This window comes from Crocuta crocuta, unplaced genomic scaffold (assembly GCF_008692635.1).
Source record: "Crocuta crocuta isolate KB4526 unplaced genomic scaffold, BGI_CrCroc_1.0 scaffold175, whole genome shotgun sequence".
Lineage (NCBI taxonomy): Eukaryota > Metazoa > Chordata > Mammalia > Carnivora > Hyaenidae > Crocuta > Crocuta crocuta.
Window position 1 is genome coordinate 2,611,542 of NW_027530988.1, and position 15,927 is coordinate 2,627,468.

General features: G+C 58.3%; 1 protein-coding gene across 1 annotated transcript; it reads right to left on the bottom strand.

Moving 5' to 3' along the window:
• Positions 1 to 795: 795 nt before the first annotated feature.
• On the bottom strand, positions 796 to 14,681 carry ZFHX2 (zinc finger homeobox 2). The gene is made up of 9 exons (XM_077770422.1): positions 12,596 to 14,681; positions 11,899 to 12,416; positions 10,869 to 11,109; positions 9,552 to 9,626; positions 9,086 to 9,144; positions 7,327 to 7,527; positions 6,750 to 6,876; positions 3,138 to 6,608; positions 796 to 2,910 (listed from the first exon to the last, which is right to left on the bottom strand). The coding sequence occupies exons 1-9, from the start codon at positions 14,640 to 14,642 to the stop codon at positions 1,931 to 1,933; spliced, it is 7,719 nt and encodes a 2,572-aa protein (XP_077626548.1). The 5' UTR covers positions 14,643 to 14,681; the 3' UTR covers positions 796 to 1,930.
• Between the last annotated feature and the right edge of the window lie 1,246 nt (positions 14,682 to 15,927).

Here is a 15,927-nt window from a genome sequence, read left to right on the forward strand (position 1 = left end):
TTTGCAAGCTTTTCTTTGTTGAACTAAAGCACCTGCTTTTCTACCCTGTGGCAATTTAGCTGGGTTTTGGGGTTGCCAATTACCTGCCACTTGATGCCGGCAGAAACAGTGAGATTAGAGGTGGGGAGACCTCTTCCGGTTCGTTCCTCTTTCACTGGCTCCCTTGGTGACAGCACCCTGTCAGACATTCGCCTTGTGCTTCAGTCACCTTGCCCACCCACCCCCTCGTCTGTCATGGGTTCCAGAGGCCTTGGGGGCCTCCCAGACAGCCTGACTCCTTTGGTGGCGCCTCCAGCAGCTGCTGCTTGCTGATGGGAGGAAGGGCAGAGGATGAGGGAAGAACACAGATGGGGAACAAGGGACCCTACAAAGGCAAGAAGTCCAAGAAGTGACCAGAAATGGGAAGGAGCCACCAGGAAGGGAAATAGCAGGGCTTTGTGAATGAAGCAAAAGAGAGGCATACCCCAAACTCAGAAACCAAACTGCCCTGTCCACCCCTTTCTTCCTCAGACCTCCAAGATACATTTGACAGCATTGACTCTTGTAACTAGCAGCGGGGAACGAGGGGATGTTACCTGTCCTGATAAATACTCAATTCAGAGGGCAAGGGTAGGTCCCCACATCTCTGGGCCCTTGTCTCCATTACCAGCCCCAGTCTGTGAGGCTGGGCATGGCCAGGGCCAGGCTGCATGGCTTTCCATCTTGAGGATCATGGAACCCACACAAGGACTTAAAGCCAGTAGATCTCCCAAAGACCAGTGGTTTAAAGAAACCCTCAACATGGAGGGGGGAAGGTAACACAAACAGGAAAAAAACACTTGTTTGACTGGAGACTTTTCAGGTTTTTTTCTGTATTTTCCAAGTTTGTGTTTTACTTTAGTTCAATCCTCTGTCTCCATCTGTCTCCCGTGCACATGTGCGCGCGTGCTCTCTTTTTTATTTTGTTTGTTTTTTTTTTTTTTGGTTGTGTATGTGTTTCAGTTTTTTTAAAAGAACTTTGGATTTGCCGTTGGTGGGCAGCGCCGGTCCCGGAGGCTGGACCCCCACATGGCAGGGCTGGGGACAAGGGGCGGGCCCACGGCTGCTGAGAGGATCTCTGTGTTTAAAGCCTTTGAGAATAAGTTACTGCAGTTGCCAGGGTGCGGGGTGGGGGTTGGCAGAGGGGTTCCTGGCGACGGCTTCCCCTAGAGTCCAGGTCGCAGGGGCTCCTCTGTCAGGCGAGGAGAGGGTTAGGGTTAGGAGGGTGGGGTGTGGAGACAGTGAGCTGCGAGCACTTCTCCCCCTGCCAACCTCCAGTTTGGTTAGAGTTTTGTGGGCTCCCTGCCCATCCCAGGCTCCACTTTGAGAGCCAACTAGGTATTTGGAAAGTTTGTGAGCTGTGTGTCGCTCTAAACAAGGGGGTAGGGAGAAGGGGGAGTAGCAGTGTTTGTTTTCCTTCCCCCTTCTTTGCCTTGGGTATTCTTTCTTACTTTATTCTTCCTTTTTTTTTTTTTTTTTTTGGTGTTTTCTCAGTCAGAACAGCATGGAGTAACGTGTACTTGTGTGTTTGCAGGGATTGAGTGTTGCGGGGGTGGGGGGGTGACTGGGAATTCAGTGGGGAAAAGGTTGTAGGAAGATGGACTCTAGGATAGATCTTGTGTGTGGTGGGCAGGGCAGAGATGAGTGGACCGTCAGGATGACAAGGTGGATGTCTGTGAAGACGGGGCAAGGAGCCGCAGAGGATCAGTGTGTGTCTGGGGGCAGGGGAGGAGGCAGGACTCTGCTGGAGGTGGGGTGTGTGAAGCCCACTGAGGGTGGGAATTTAAAGATTCCCGTGAGGTGGGCGGAAACAAGGGTTGGGGTGAGGGATTTGAGCTCCCACCGAACACCCCTTGGAGTAAGGGAGGGAGCCCTGAGGCCCTCCCCTCTCCCCCCATCTTGGTTTATCTGTTTATAAAGCTAGAAGTGTAGAGGTAGTAGTAGTTTTTGGGTTGGAGTCCGTGTGAGGTAATCTTGCTTCCTCTTTGGCAAAAGCCACAGCAGCCGTGGCGGCAGTGGCGGCGTTGGTGACGGTGATGGGTGGGCCCCCTGGGGGTGGGGCCGCCTTGCGCCTGTGGGCCGAGGAGCGCAGGTGGGAGGCCAGGGCTTCGTGCCCACTCAGCAGCACCTCACATGCCAGGCAATGGTAGGTGCAGATGGGCACCCGCAGTGGGGGGGGCATAGAACCCCCAGAACCCCGCCCAAAGAAGCAGAAGGATCTCTGATGAGCAGTGGCCGGGGCCTCCCCATCAAATGCCATCTTGCAGTGGCGGCACAGATAGCGGTGGGTCACATCCACAGTGGAGATGCCGGTACTGCCTGACAGCAGCTCATCAGCCTCCCCGGCTTCCCCCTCCCCTGGAGCAGGCAGTTCAGGAGGCTTTGGAGGCGCTGTGGCTGTGGGCTCAGGGGCCTGGGATGGTGGCTGGAGGAGGGCGTTGGGGAGCAGTCCGATGAGGGTCTGAGGTATCACAGGGTTCATGGGAAATAGCCCCTTCTTCATGCCATAGAGCTGTTGGAAGTAGGCCCCCTGTAACTGTGGGCCAAAGACAGCTGGTGGTGTTGCTCCCCCTGCAGGGGGCAATGGGAAGGGCAGGAATTGGCCCCCCAACAGGGCTGGAACAGTAGCCTTCAGCGCTTTGAGGTTCTTGAGGGCGTCAGTGGAGGAGTTGGTGGGGGCTGCAACTGGCTTGCGCTCACCAGAGACCTTGTCCCCAGAGGGCTCAGTAGGGGGGCCTGGGACAGGGTCAGTGGTGCCTGCTGTGGAGTTGATAGTTTGCTCGGGCACAGGTCTCTGAGGTAAGGGGCACCCTGGGCCAGCAGTCTGAACCACGGTGGTAGCAGGCAGGACTGAAGTGGCGAGGCCCAGGAGGCCAGAGGAGGCTGCAGGGCCTAGGAAGATGAAAGGGATGAAGGATTAGCCACCTCCAGCCACACCCTCGCCCATTCCCACCACCTAGCTGCCTTGCTCCCTTCCCTCCCTTCTCTCCCCCAAAAGCTTGAAACTAAGGAAGGCCACGGGAGAGTGGAGGTGGAAGAGTCCAGGAGAAAAGAGGAGCATGTCATTAGAGAGAGTTAATTTCTGAAGTCCAACCTCCCCCCCTCAACTGCCCACTCACCTGAATTGAAAGGAGCTAGGCTGCCCAGCGGGGGCTGGGCCAAAGCTGGGCCAGACAAGAGGACCGGGGCCAGGCGAGGCAGGGCCGGGGCAGCCCCAAGGGGCATAGAGGCAGGTGTGGTGGCAGGTGGGGCCTTGGAAGCCAGGGGTGCCTCAGGTGCTGGGGCCAACTCATAGCACTTGCTTTCACTCTTCAGCTGGGCTCGGACTGCTTCTTTGAGCTTGGCCAGGTGCTGGCGGGAAAAGAGATGGCCTCGGCAGGAGACATAGAAATCATACTTGACATCACAGTAGGGGCAGTCCGTGCGCTGGGCTCCCAAGGGGCCCTCACTGCTGCCCCCAGCCCCACCAACTGCTGCCCCCTGCAGTTTGGCCTTCTTTTCCTTGGCACGAGCATTCTGGAACCAGACCTGGATGACTCTCTTGGGCAGCCCAATCTCCTCCCCCAGCACCTCGCACTCCTGCATGGTTGGGGTACGGTAGGCTTCATAGCAGGCTTTCATGATCTTCAATTGCAGGCTGCTCATCTGGGTCCTGTAGCGCCGCTGCCCCATTCCATCTGGAGCCCCGACGCCACTTCCTGTTCCTCCACCGCTTCCTCCAGCCCCAGGAGACTCTGGTTCGGCCAGACTGGAAGCAGACGAATCGCTGAGATCACCTGCAGATGGACTGCAAGCCTCGCTCTCTGGTGAAGCTTTAGACGGTTCCTCTGCACCCTCTTCCTCACTGGGTGGAGGGGGAGGTGGGAGAAGTAGAGGTGGCTCTGGTGTTGGGGTGGTGGCCTCTTTCCCAGGTGGTAGAAAAGGCAGGGGCCCGGCCGCAGGAGTGACGGGGGGGTAGGGAAAAGCAGGTGCTTCCCGCTTTGGGGCTTCCCTCCCAGACCCATCGTCTACCTTGCCCAACAAGAGGTTGAACTTGGGGAAGGCTGCAGGGGCAGGAGTGACAAGGGGCTTGACTGCTGGGTTGGGCACCCCACCAGGAGTGCTTCGAAATTGGCCTTTCCTCTCCCGGGCCCTGGTGTTCTGAAACCAGACCTGCACCACTCGCTTTTTGAGTCCCACCTCCTCAGAGATGCAGTCGAGCATCTTGCGTGTTGGATTGGAGTCTTGCATGTACCAGCGGTACAGGATCTCCAGCTGTTCGGGCAGGATGGTAGTACGCAGGCGCTTGTCCCTGGGGGGCTCGCCCTCCCCTCCACCCCCTGCTTCACTGCCCGTTGGGGACAGGCTGCCCTCCTCATGCTTCCGTTTCAGCGGTGGCCCTGGGGCTGGTGGAGCTCCTGCCACCAGGGGGCTTCGCTCCCCAAACACCAGCAAGGGCAAATCTAGGAGGTGGGGGGCAGCACTGGGCTGCACAGATGGCAGGAAGTGTAGCCGGCGGTGACTGGTCAGGAGGTCTTGGCTGGGGAAAGACATGGTGCACTGGTCACAAGTATGGGCTGGGGAAGGTGAGGGAGGAGCCCTCGCTTCAGGCTCTTTGCCTCCTGGGTTTGTTGCCTCTGCTTGGCTCAGCTCTTCCCTGTCTGCGGGTTCCGGTGAGGGTCCCTCGGGCCTTGCGGGGGGTTCCAGGCTCTGTTCCTCTTCTGCATCCTCCTCCTCTACCTCTTCCTCTTCCTCCTCTCTCTCTGCCTCTTCCTCCTCCTCTTCAGGGGGCTGGTCATCATAGCATTTCTTGAGGTGCCGCACCAACTCAAAAACACAAGAGAAGGTGGCGTGGCAGCGCCTGCAACCAGAGGCTCCCCCGCTGCCGCCTCCGGTCGGCACACCCTCAATGGCATTTTTGCGTGCTTTCTGGCGGGCATTCTGGAACCACACTACCACCACCCGGGTAGCCAGGCCCAGGAGACTTGCAAGCCGCTCCACTTCTCCGTCCTTGGGGTAAGCACTGGTCTCAAAGAAAGACTGCAGGGCTTGGGTCTGGAACTCTGTGAACTTGGTTCTGGAGAACCTGCGGCCTGCAGGCACTAGGGGAGGCAGATTCCCTCTGGAGCTTTCTTCCTCCTCTGGTGGCCAGCGTCCTCCTGCCCGGCTTCGCTCCTCAGAGGGACGGGCCACCCCTGCCTCGGGCTCTGGGACCAGGAAGGGTGGGCCCAGTTGGGGAGCTGGTGAATCCAGTGACCCATCAGGAGGTTTGGGGGGCTCTGCAGGGGGTGGGTAGAGGCTATCATAGCTCTTTCGGAACTGAGCAGCATAACGGCTCAGGGCCTCAAAGGGCAGAAATCGGCGGTGGACGTGCTCCTCGTGGGTCTTGAGGATAAGCATATTGGAGAAGAGTTTCCCACAGGCCCCACAGGCCAGCTTGTCTCCACCCCCCAGGGCCTCTGGTGGGGGTGGGGCTGGGGGAGGGGGCACAGCCTGCTTCCCTTCGTTGTACTGGATTACCAGCTCAAAGCCAAAGTTTTCTAGAAGGGCTTTGGCTGCAGTGCGCGCCGCTTCATTGGGTGTTGAGCTGGGGGGCGAAGTGGGCCCTGCCTCATTCCCCTCTTCTGCCATGGGGGGCCGCTCCCACTCCCGCTCAGCCAGCTCGGCTTTAGGGGGTGGGGGAGGGGGAGGGGGAGTGGCAGCTGGCAGAGACAGCAGGGGTGTGGGCCCAGCCAGTGCCAGCTTGGGCCCCACCTTGAGGTCATGGAGGTAGAAGGGCAGGAGCAGCTGTTGCTGCTGGAGCTTAAGCAGTGATTCGGGCACCAGCGGGAAGGGGGGCAAGACAGGTGGGGTGAAGAGGGGTGCTGGGAAACGGTGCAGGTCCAAGGGGGGTGGGGGAGGTGACAGGAAGGGCAACCCAGATATGAAGCCACCAGGGTCAGGGCCCTTCTTCTCAGCGCCCACCTCCCCCTCCGTCTCGCCTTCCTTGGGCTCTTCTTGGCCACGCTCTGGCCCCTCAGCCTTAGCGTCGGTCTTGTTCCCCCGAGAGCGAGTCTGGTGCAGAACTGAGCGCATGTGGATCTCTAGGGTGGAGCTCTGGTTGTAGGAGACGCGGCAGACCGTGCACTTAAAGGGCTTGTCTGTGGCGGCAGCAGTGGGAGGCGCAGCACCTGCCTCTCCTCGGGAAGGGCCAGACGGGTCAATGGCAGCCTTCTTCATCTTGTGCAGGTGAGAGACAGAGTTGTAATGGACCAGGAGGATATTCTTCTGTGTGAAGGACTCCTTACACACAGTGCACTTGTAGGGCCTGGCAGGGTCAAGAAACTTGTCCAGGGCAAAGTTGGTGGTCTTCCGGTAGGTCAGAGGGTGGCGGGAGTCAGCTGGAGTTGGCTCTGCATGGCGGGGCTCCCCCACACTCCCCTCTTCCTCCTCAGCCACAGCAGGCAGAGGGGCCATTTCTTCCGCCGGGGCATCAGGCCGAGGGGCTGGCGATGGGGCTGGAGAAGGGGGTTGGTCAGGGCTTCCTGGGGGTTTGTCTGGGGCCTCGGCTGAGGGCGGGGGAGGCTCAGGAAGAGGATCAGGACTGGCTTCTGGAGTCAGGTGGGGGCCTTCTGAGGGAAAGAGAAAGGTGCCATGAGAAGGGAAATTTGTCTGAAGTCAGACCACACCCACCCAACATCCAGGGCAACTGATCCTTGCCTCGGGTGTCTTCAGACCCTCTTGGGCCCCAGAGCCCAGGTCCCCTTTCTTACCTGCTCCCTGTTCTCTGCTGGGTGCAGGCTCTGGCCCAGAAGCAGGGGGCTCTGGGGCATCCCCCAATGGGCATAGAGTGGGCCCTGGCAGCACTTTGGTCGTAAAGGTCATCTCTACCGTTGTTGCCTGTGATGGAAGAAAGCCCAGTGACTCCCCTGCACCGACCCACCCCACTACTCCTCATGCCCTGCTCTGCACCTGCGCTTATGCCCAGCCCCTGTCCGGGGCTCCAGTCTCCTCCTGGACATGCTCCCCTAACTTCAGCTTTTCCCCAGAGGAGAGGGCCTATGCCGCTGCCTCTCCTGCACCAAAGCCCATGCCTCTCATTGAACAGCTCTGGTCAGGACCTCAGGGAAATGAAGGAAATGCTTAGCTCCCTCACCAGCGGGCAGAGGTAGCCAGACGAGCTCTGCTGAGTTCCCGTCCAATTCTAAAATCCCCCTGCAAACCTGTGAAATGCTGCTTTCCTCACCAACACCGTTCCTGCTACACACACACTTCCTGGACACCCTTGCCTCTTCCCCTCCTGGCCCAAACAGGGCCTCCTGGATGGCTCCTCACCCAGCCAGTACTCACCACAAGCAGCAGCTTCTCAACGCACTCGGGCACCACATTGTGAAGGTGGCTAAGGTGGAAGTGCAAGGCAGGCCGGCCCACCAGCTGCTCCTGGCACAGCGGACACCTGTACTTGGGCTGCACTGCATGCTGGGAGAGCACATGAGCCCTCACCTGGTCGGGCTCTGCGCTCAGGAAGCTGCAGTATGGACAGCAGAATACCTAGGGGCACACAGGGGGTGGACGAGGTGTCAGGGAAGGCTGGGACCCACTGTCACCCAGCCCTTTGTGTTCTTGGACACAGCATGATCCCCTGCTCCCAGTTTAGGAGGCGTGAGCCCCATTCGGAAGCATCAAGGCATCACCATGAATCCAGCCAGAAGCAAGAAGCTGGCTCCTCCCTCATTTCCCTTCCACTGGGACAAGGGCCTAGGCTAGACTTTCCCTTGCCTTCCTTTGTCCAGCCCTCTCCCTCCATCCTGGCCTGTCTCTCCTTGATCTTTCCCTGTCTCTGCTGCCTTGCTTAGTACTCCAGCTAACAGTATGACCCTCCTCCTCCGGATTTAGGTTTCTTACCCACCCACACACACCCTGCCCGTGTCTTCTCCGTGAGACGGCCCCTGCCTCCTGGCACATCTGGACCCAGAGTCTCCTTCATCCCTGCCCACTCTGCCTCTCCAAGGTTCCTAACCAGACTGTCTCTGAAGAGGGGCTCTCCCTACCTGTCTGCTCAGAAGCCAGCTCGTTCTCCCAGAGGCTTAGCAGCTCCCACTTTCTTTCTTCTCCCCTTCTTAATGTAAACAGATACCACAGCTCCCCCAGTGGCCCAGGAAAATTCTGCCCTGGCTCTGCTGGCACCTTCCCACCAACACCTCCAGAGGGGTGGGGCCGAGGGAAGGCCCTGTCTCTGTCTCAGTCACCTGACTGGCCGACCTCCTGCCTGCGTTCATCGGCTCACTTCCTCTCCTGCCCTCTGTGCCACTGGGACAGGAAGGCCATAAAGCAAAGGCATCCAGGTGCCCATTGTAATGCACTCGGCCCTAGGAACAAACATCTGGAATCAGTCTGCAGGAGGGAACAGGAGTGAGAAGGGCCTGGCCAGCCCAACGAGAATGCAGTAATCCTGCCTGTTGAGGTCCCATTTGGAGCCTCGGGACCCAGGCTGGGAGTCCCCTCAGAATCCACACTTTCAGGCCACAGAGCTAAGTGGTACCACCCAGGTCCTGCCTAGGCCAGGCAGAGGTCCAAAGTCGGGAGACTTGGAGAGCTGCAGTGTTTGCTCTCTGGGTCAGTCATCTGAGCTGGGGCCTCTGTCCTCAGGAAGGAAATGCCTGGATGGGTCCGTGCAGGCTTGGGGCCTTCTGCTGAGGGGACCATCCAGGACTAGTTGTTTTTCTGCTCCTGACAGGAATAGAGAGCTGGGCAGCTCACTTCTGTCTTCTCTCCTTCCTCCAGCTACTTCCCGCCTTTCCTACCTCGGTACAGCTTCTGTCTTCACTTTTACCTCAAGTCCTGCCCTCCCTTGTCTTCTCCCTCTATGCTCCACCCCCCGGAGCCAGCTTTGCTCCCTGTACGGTGCTGGCCCTAGGTGGCTTCTCTTAATGTGTTCTGAGGGAGACGTCACAAGCATGACAAAACTAGGTCTGCCTTTAGTCTCAAATCTGACTGTAAAGCTCTACAAGAATTTCAGGCTTTAGAATATGAACAAATCTCAGTAAAACCAGTCGTCCCCCCCCCACCCTGCTGCCGCCCAGCTCTTCCCAGTTATCCCAGTTCTGACCGTGGTCTGGTGGGCACTGTCTCCTAGAGAGCCGGTCTTGTTCTCGGCCTCTTCAGAAGCTGAAAGGAGAGGAGATTAAGAGAGACTGACAGCCCTCCCTCTTCCTTTCCAGACCCCCAGCCCTTAAGATGACCTGATTGTAGCAGAGAGCCCCCAGGGTAGGGGGCTGGGCTCGGGGGTAAAGGGCAGGAAAGTACAAAGCTGTACACATTATAGGGAGAGGAGGCCCAGCAGGGCTGATCCCAGGTTAGTGGGATGGCCAGATGTAAGCCTTTTGTGGCTCCCCCTCCTTTCCCTCTGATGAGCCCTTTCTTGTATCAGTTTGGCTCCATGCACCTAGGAGGCCTTGCTGGGCGGCTGGCTTACTGCAGAATCCCATGTGCATCTCAGAAGTTATCAGGATGGGGCAGGGGGTGGGGGGCAGGCGGCAGGGATAGAGCAGAAATGGACCAGATGAACAACTCACCCAATTGCTCTGTCTTGTTCTGAGCATCTTTTTCAGGGGCGGGCGGCTCAGCTAGGGGGGTGACAGGAGCCTTCCCTGTGTGGGATGAGGGGAGAGCCAACTTAAAAGAGTGAAGCATCAGGAAAGGGAGGACATTGGGCAGAGGAAGCAGGACAAGCAGCCAGGAGGAGGAGAAAATGGATGGAGGAGTCAAAAAGCTGCAGAAAAGAGACGACGTAGAAGTGACAGGGTTGGAGCTGGGAGACCCTAAGATTAAGTAAATGATGGGGGCTGGGTAAAGAATGGAAACAAGTCTGGCCGTAGGCAGCAGAGACGGGGCCACCTGGGCTCTCTGCCTACTGGTCCTCGAAACAGGGAGCCCAGAGACCTAAAGGGAGGGGCACTGAGGAAGGAAAGTGAAGTTGAATGGAAGCAGGTGCGGCAAACAGGAGGCGGCAGGTCTGGCTGAGAGAGGAGATTACCACTCAAGTAAGAATTGACAGATGTGTAGGAATTTATTTTCGGTGGCAGCCTAATTAAAGTGTTAAAGTTCCTTAACTCCATTCAGCCCTGCGCCAGGATCATTAGCTATTGATCTGGGCCCCTCCAGCACTTAACTCCAGCCAGCATATTGGCAATTCAATTAGCACCAGTCAATGCTGCCTGTCCCTGGTTCCTGCTGCCCGTACCCTCACTCTCGCCCGCCACTGGCCCCTACAAAGCCCAGATGCCCATGCCCACCTCTGACAGCCCCTGCCAGGCTCTTCTCCTGCACCCTCTGGATCAGTGGTGCCTGGTGGGCTGTTCCTGGTCTCTGCTGGTACAGCCTCAGCTGCCTAAGGGGGGACCCTAAGCCCAGCCTTCGGGCTAAAGACCTCCTAGGAGACAGGAAGAGGCTGGGGAACTCATCAAGGACTTCCTACCCCTGCAGCCTTCAGGTCAGGCCCACAGCTCCCATCTTCTTCCGACCTGCCCTGCCCCAGCACAAAGTGGATTCCATTCTTCTGCGACTTCCTCTCTCCTTCCTGGCCAGCTCCTTCCACCCACCCCCCACCCCCCAGCCAGTGTTGCTGGGATGCTGGTCACGATTCAGAATCACTGGGTGATTCCCCCTCATATACCTTCCCGTTCTCTGCTCTCCACCCAGCAAAGCCCTTGCCTTTCACTGCCTCCTCCCTCCAGCAGCCTGTTGCTCCTTGCTTCACTGGGCAGCCTCGCTCTTCCCCAAGTCTGGTTTTATCGCTCCTTCCCACTTGCTCTTGGCTGCCCACAGACTCGTTTCTCCTCACTGGTATCCCCACACCTGCTGCCCACCCTGCCCGGTCCTCTCTTCCTCACCGGGAGTCCGGAGCTGCCCATGGCTGAAGCTCAGGATGCTCTGAAGAGCCGAGAGCCCTTCCTCGGCCGCAGGGCCACTCTGCAGCAGCTGCAGACGCCGCTGGGCCTGGGCGTCGCGGTGGGCCGGTGCGCGCAGGTGCTGCAGCACAGCCAGGCGGGAGGGCGTCTCCCACGCACACAGCAGGCAGCGGAACAGCCCCAGCTCAGCCCCTGCCGCGGCCCCCTCCATCTCCAGCAGAAACTGGAAGCACAGAAAGAGGCTGCTCAGGCCCAGAAGAGACAGACGCCTCTACGTCTCGGGGCCCCCTTCACCTCCCCCAAAGGAGCCTGAGCGGCAGCAACCCCTCATTGCCCATCCCTTCCACCCTCTTGAGCCCCCTCTTTTCCCCCCTATGGCCACCTGAGTATTACTGCTTTATCTCCCCCGCCTTTTCTTCCTACAATCCTGGACTCCCTCCTAGTAGGTGAATGGAATCTGGTTCCATCCTCTTGAACTGTAGACAAGATGCCCTGAGCAGACACTCCCCTCTAGTCCCAAACACCAGAAAAGCTGAATAAAGTATTGGATTCGTGGGGCATCTGGGTGGCTCAGTCGGTTAAGCATCCGACTTCAGCTCAGGTCATGATCTCACGGTTCGTGGGTTCAAGCCCTGCATCGGGCTCTGTGCTGACAAGTAGCTCAGAGCCTGGAGACTGCTTCAGATTCTATATCTCCCTCTCTCTCTGACCCTCCCCTGCTCATGCTGTCTCTCTCTCCCTCTTAGAAATAAATAAAACAGTAAAAAAAAAAAAAAAAGTATTGGATTCATTTCATCAGAGTCCGCCATCCTTTGGTCTCCTCTCCACGACTATCTCCAAAAAAATCCCAGTACATATTTGCCATTGTATCCAATCCTGCCACCCTGGGTCTTCCCATCGCTCTCCCACTCAGCATCTCCTTGGTCTGTCCCCATGCCTTCCTCTTCTTCCCCACCCCAGAGGCTCTGTGGTGCTCCCCTCAAGTCCCAGACACCCCCTGCCCCGCTCTCACCTTATAGATCTGGCTGTTTTCTTCATGGGCTGTGCCCCGGGCGTGCAGCTGCATCTTCTCCTTGCTGTTGGACTCGAAGTCACAGATGTTGCAGCGCAGGTGCAAGGGGGGAACAGAGCCATAAGGAGCCCCATCTCCCAGGGGCACTGGGGAGGGGGTGCCCATGGCCCCACCCCCCTCCCTCAGGTGGGCTGCCAGCTGGTACTTCTGAGCATGTTTGTCAGTCTTAAGGTGGAGTTGAAAGTTGGCCTTGAGCTGGGTGCCATAGCAGCAGAGCTTGCAGCGGTGGGTGTCACCGGCCACCTCCTTCCATTCGGCCTCCGGGAGGCTCCGGCCCACGCTGCAGTGGTAGAGCAGCAGCTCCAGGTTGTCTGTGCTGAAGGCCTGGCACACGAGGCAGCGGAACACTTTCGGGGACGGGCTGTCATCTGGGGGCGGTGAGGTGGGCAGGCTGTCGGACAAGGAGCCCAGGAGCTGACTTGGAGGCAGGTGGGTGTCCGGGGAGAGGCTGCCGGGGGCTGGGGGACAGAAGCAGATTAGTGGCCCAGGGAAGGAATGGGGCAGGTGGGTAAGTGAGGATAGTGCCGAGGGAGCTGGGGTTACCAAGTGGGGGGCTGGCCCTCGGGAGGAAGTGGGGACTAGAGTCAGACCCTGGGGAAGGGAAAGGGGAGACAGGTGCAGAGCCCAGGCTGCTTACCAGGTGGGGGGAACTTGCGAGCAGGCGCTCCGAGGTGGTGGAAGCCATTGAGAAGCAGCTGGGCTTCCAGGGGCTTGTCTGGCCTCAGCCCAGGGCCAGGCAAGGGAGCCTGAGGCTGCCCTAGGGCCTGCGGTCCGAAGTACTGGAAGAGCTCAGGGGGGGTGGTGGGGGCAGCTCCTGCCGGCGGAGGGGGCCCCGGCCCCACCAGTCCAGGTGGCAGGCCCAGCGGCAACCCCTGATGCAGCATGAGGACATTCTGCATGTGCTTCTCGGAGGTCATGTGGATGCGCAGGTTGCGCGAGATGTTAGTCTCATAGCTGCACACCTTGCACTGCCAGGATGATTTGGTCTTGGGCTCCTTGTCCCCGGCAGAGGGCGGGAGTGGTGCCTCCGGGGGACTGCCCTGCCCGCCGGGGCCCGCCTGGAAGCCTTGCAGGTTGGCCAGGTGCTTGTCGGACTGCATGTGGATGCTGAGGTTGCCCTTGGTGGTGGTGGAGTAGTTGCAGACATCGCAGCGGTAGGGCTTGTAGCCACAGTTGTAGCTCTCCCCCCGGGCCAGACGGGGGTGGGCGCCCCCAGCGCTGCAGTAGCTGCAGTGGCTGTTGCTCTCTGGGTGCTTTTCCCGCATGTGCACGTCCAGGGTCTGCTGGTACTTGTAATGCCAGTTGCACTTGGGACACTTGAGCGTCTTGCAGGAGTTGCGAGAGTGTAACAGAGACATGTGGCTGGACAGGCTGAGGCCCTGGAAGGCTGCAGGGGCTGGGGTGTAGTCTTCAGCCAGGCGGTAGGGCTGGGGAGGGTCGCTGGGGTCTTCGGGGGAGCCGACTGTGGCAGGGAGAGTGCCCCCCTCCTTGGAGGCAGGTGAGCTTTGGTTGAGTGGGGGGCAGAGCCCTCCTTCCTCTTCTTGCCCCTCAGGGAACCAATCTGGCCCTGCCTCGCCAGCTGCCATTGGCGATTCTTTGGCTTGGGTTGGGCTGGGGTCCCAGGTGGCGGAGGTTGTTGCCGGGGAGGGTGGGCTAAGGGCCAGGGCTTCTTCAGCAGGCAGGACAGGAGCCGCGGCTTCTGCCTCAGGGGGGCCATCCTCAGCCTGGGCTACACGTGCCTCTGTGTTCACTGTGCTGCTGTTATCAGGGGGCATTTCTAAAGGGGGGTGAGCAGGCGGTTTTGGTTCCAGAAAGCTTAGGAGAGCCACACAGCCCTTATCTCCCGCCTGAAGCACAGCTGTGCTACTGGGCAAGCCCAGATGTTGAGCTGGGGTTAGCTTCACCCCATGAGACTGTATGTGACCCATAAAGACCTGGGCCCTGCTGAAACCCAGGCGGCATATGAGGCAGAGCCAGAAGAGCGCCCTGTGGTCTCCTCCCCTGCTCCCCATAGGGCCATCTTTGGGATCTCCAGGTGGGTTTGGAACCAGCTGGTAGCTCCAGAAGGCTCCATCCCTTCCCTCACAGGTGGCCAGAGATGGCGCTGAGGTATCATGGGACAGAATTTGGTCAGAAGAGCTAAAGCCTTGGATTGGGTCAAAGCCACGTTGGATGTGAAGGGCAGTGAGGTGTGCAGAGGGTAGGTGGGCAAGGAGGGGCAAGCCGGGCTCTTCCTTGATTCCCACCTCACCCCAGGGGAAGCCCTTTGGTAACAGGAGTTCACTGCCACCTGACAGGGACAGCTTGGCCACTAGGTAGGCCTCACCACCAGCTGTGAATAAATGGTTGCTTAGGTCCACGGGAGGGAGCCCTCCTCCTTCTTCCTCCTCCTGCTCCTTGTCGTCTTGCCCTCCTAGGTCCTTTGGGGAGAGGCCACCACGGCCAGGCTCTTCTCGGGGCTCCCCAGTCTCCTTTGGTGGGACGAGGCCACAGCCCGACTCTGGGGCCTGTCCCCCTGGCTCTGAGGGCCTCATGCTCTCAGAGGTGGAGGGGGCAGCAGGGGGATCTTTGGTGACAGGATCAGCGGGGGTGCCAGGGGAGGAGGTGTCCGGAGGCGGGGAGGGGGCAGTGTGCCCGGGGGTGGGGGTGGTGCCAGCGGTAGAGGATGAGTTAAGGGTGGCCATGGCAGACGGAGGAGCGCCGGGGGTTCATTTCAGCGTGACAGCCAGTACCCTGCGGGGGGAAACATGGAGAGAGCGGGGCTGTGAGCGGGCAGGAGGGACACCCAGCCAGGCACTTGCCTCTCCAGACACTGCGGCCCCACTCTCTTCCCTGAGCACCAGACTCAGCTACCCACCTGCCAACCTGAAGCTTCTCCTTAGTGCTAACAGACGTCAAACATAACGTGTCCAAGCTCACAACTCTTTATTTCTCCCCCAGGCTTGTTCTTCCCATCTCAAACTTGGGACCACCGTCCATCTGGTTGCTTAGGCTAAAAACCTCGACGTTTCCTCTTGCCCCCTACCCACATGCAACAGGACAGCAACCTCTCAGACACGTGTCCTATCCCTCCACTAGCATCCACGTCGCCCAAGCCGCGGTCTTTCCTGAACCAGTGCAATGGGCTCCACAGCGGCCGCTGTTTCCACTGCTGCCCCTACAGTCCCGTCTCCCTCCATCCAGCAGCCAGAATGATCTTTCATTTATTTTTTTTTAAATTTTTTTAAATGTTTTATTTATTTCTAGGAGAGAGAGAGAGAGAGAGACAGCGTGAGCAGGGGAGGGTCAGAGAGAGAGGGAGTCACAGACTGAAACAGGCTCCAGGCTCTGAGCTGGCAGTCAGCACAGAGCCCGATGCGGGGCTCGAACCCACGAACCGCGAGATCATGACCTAAGCGAAAGTTGGACGCTTAACCGACTAAGCCACCCAGGCGCCCCGGAATGATCTTTCATTTAATTCTCAATTATAAAAAATGCCAGACCTCTATATAAAAGTAGACCAAATAACATAAGGAACCTCTTTGTACTCATCACTCGACTTCAACAGCCACCAACACATGGCCCATCTAGTTTCATCCATATCTTTACTCACTTCCCCTTTTCCTATAATGTTGTAAAGCAAATTTCAGGTATCAGAAAGAATCGTCTTTTAAAAGGTCAATTGTAGGAGCACCTGGGTGGCTTGGTTAAGTGTCTGACTTCAGCTCAGTTCATGATCTCATGGCTTAAGGGTTCGAGCCCCGCCTCAGACTCTGTGCTGACAGGTCAGAGCCTGGAGCCTCCTTCAGATTCTGTGTCNCGCTCATGTTCTGTCTCTCTCTGTCTCAAAAATTAACTATAAAAAAATTTTTTTTAATAAATAAAATAAAAGGTAAATTGGAGGGTGCCTGGGTGGCTTAGTCGGTTAGGCGTGTGACTCTTGATTTCAGCTCAGATCCTGATTTCGTGGTTCACAAGATCAAGCTCTGT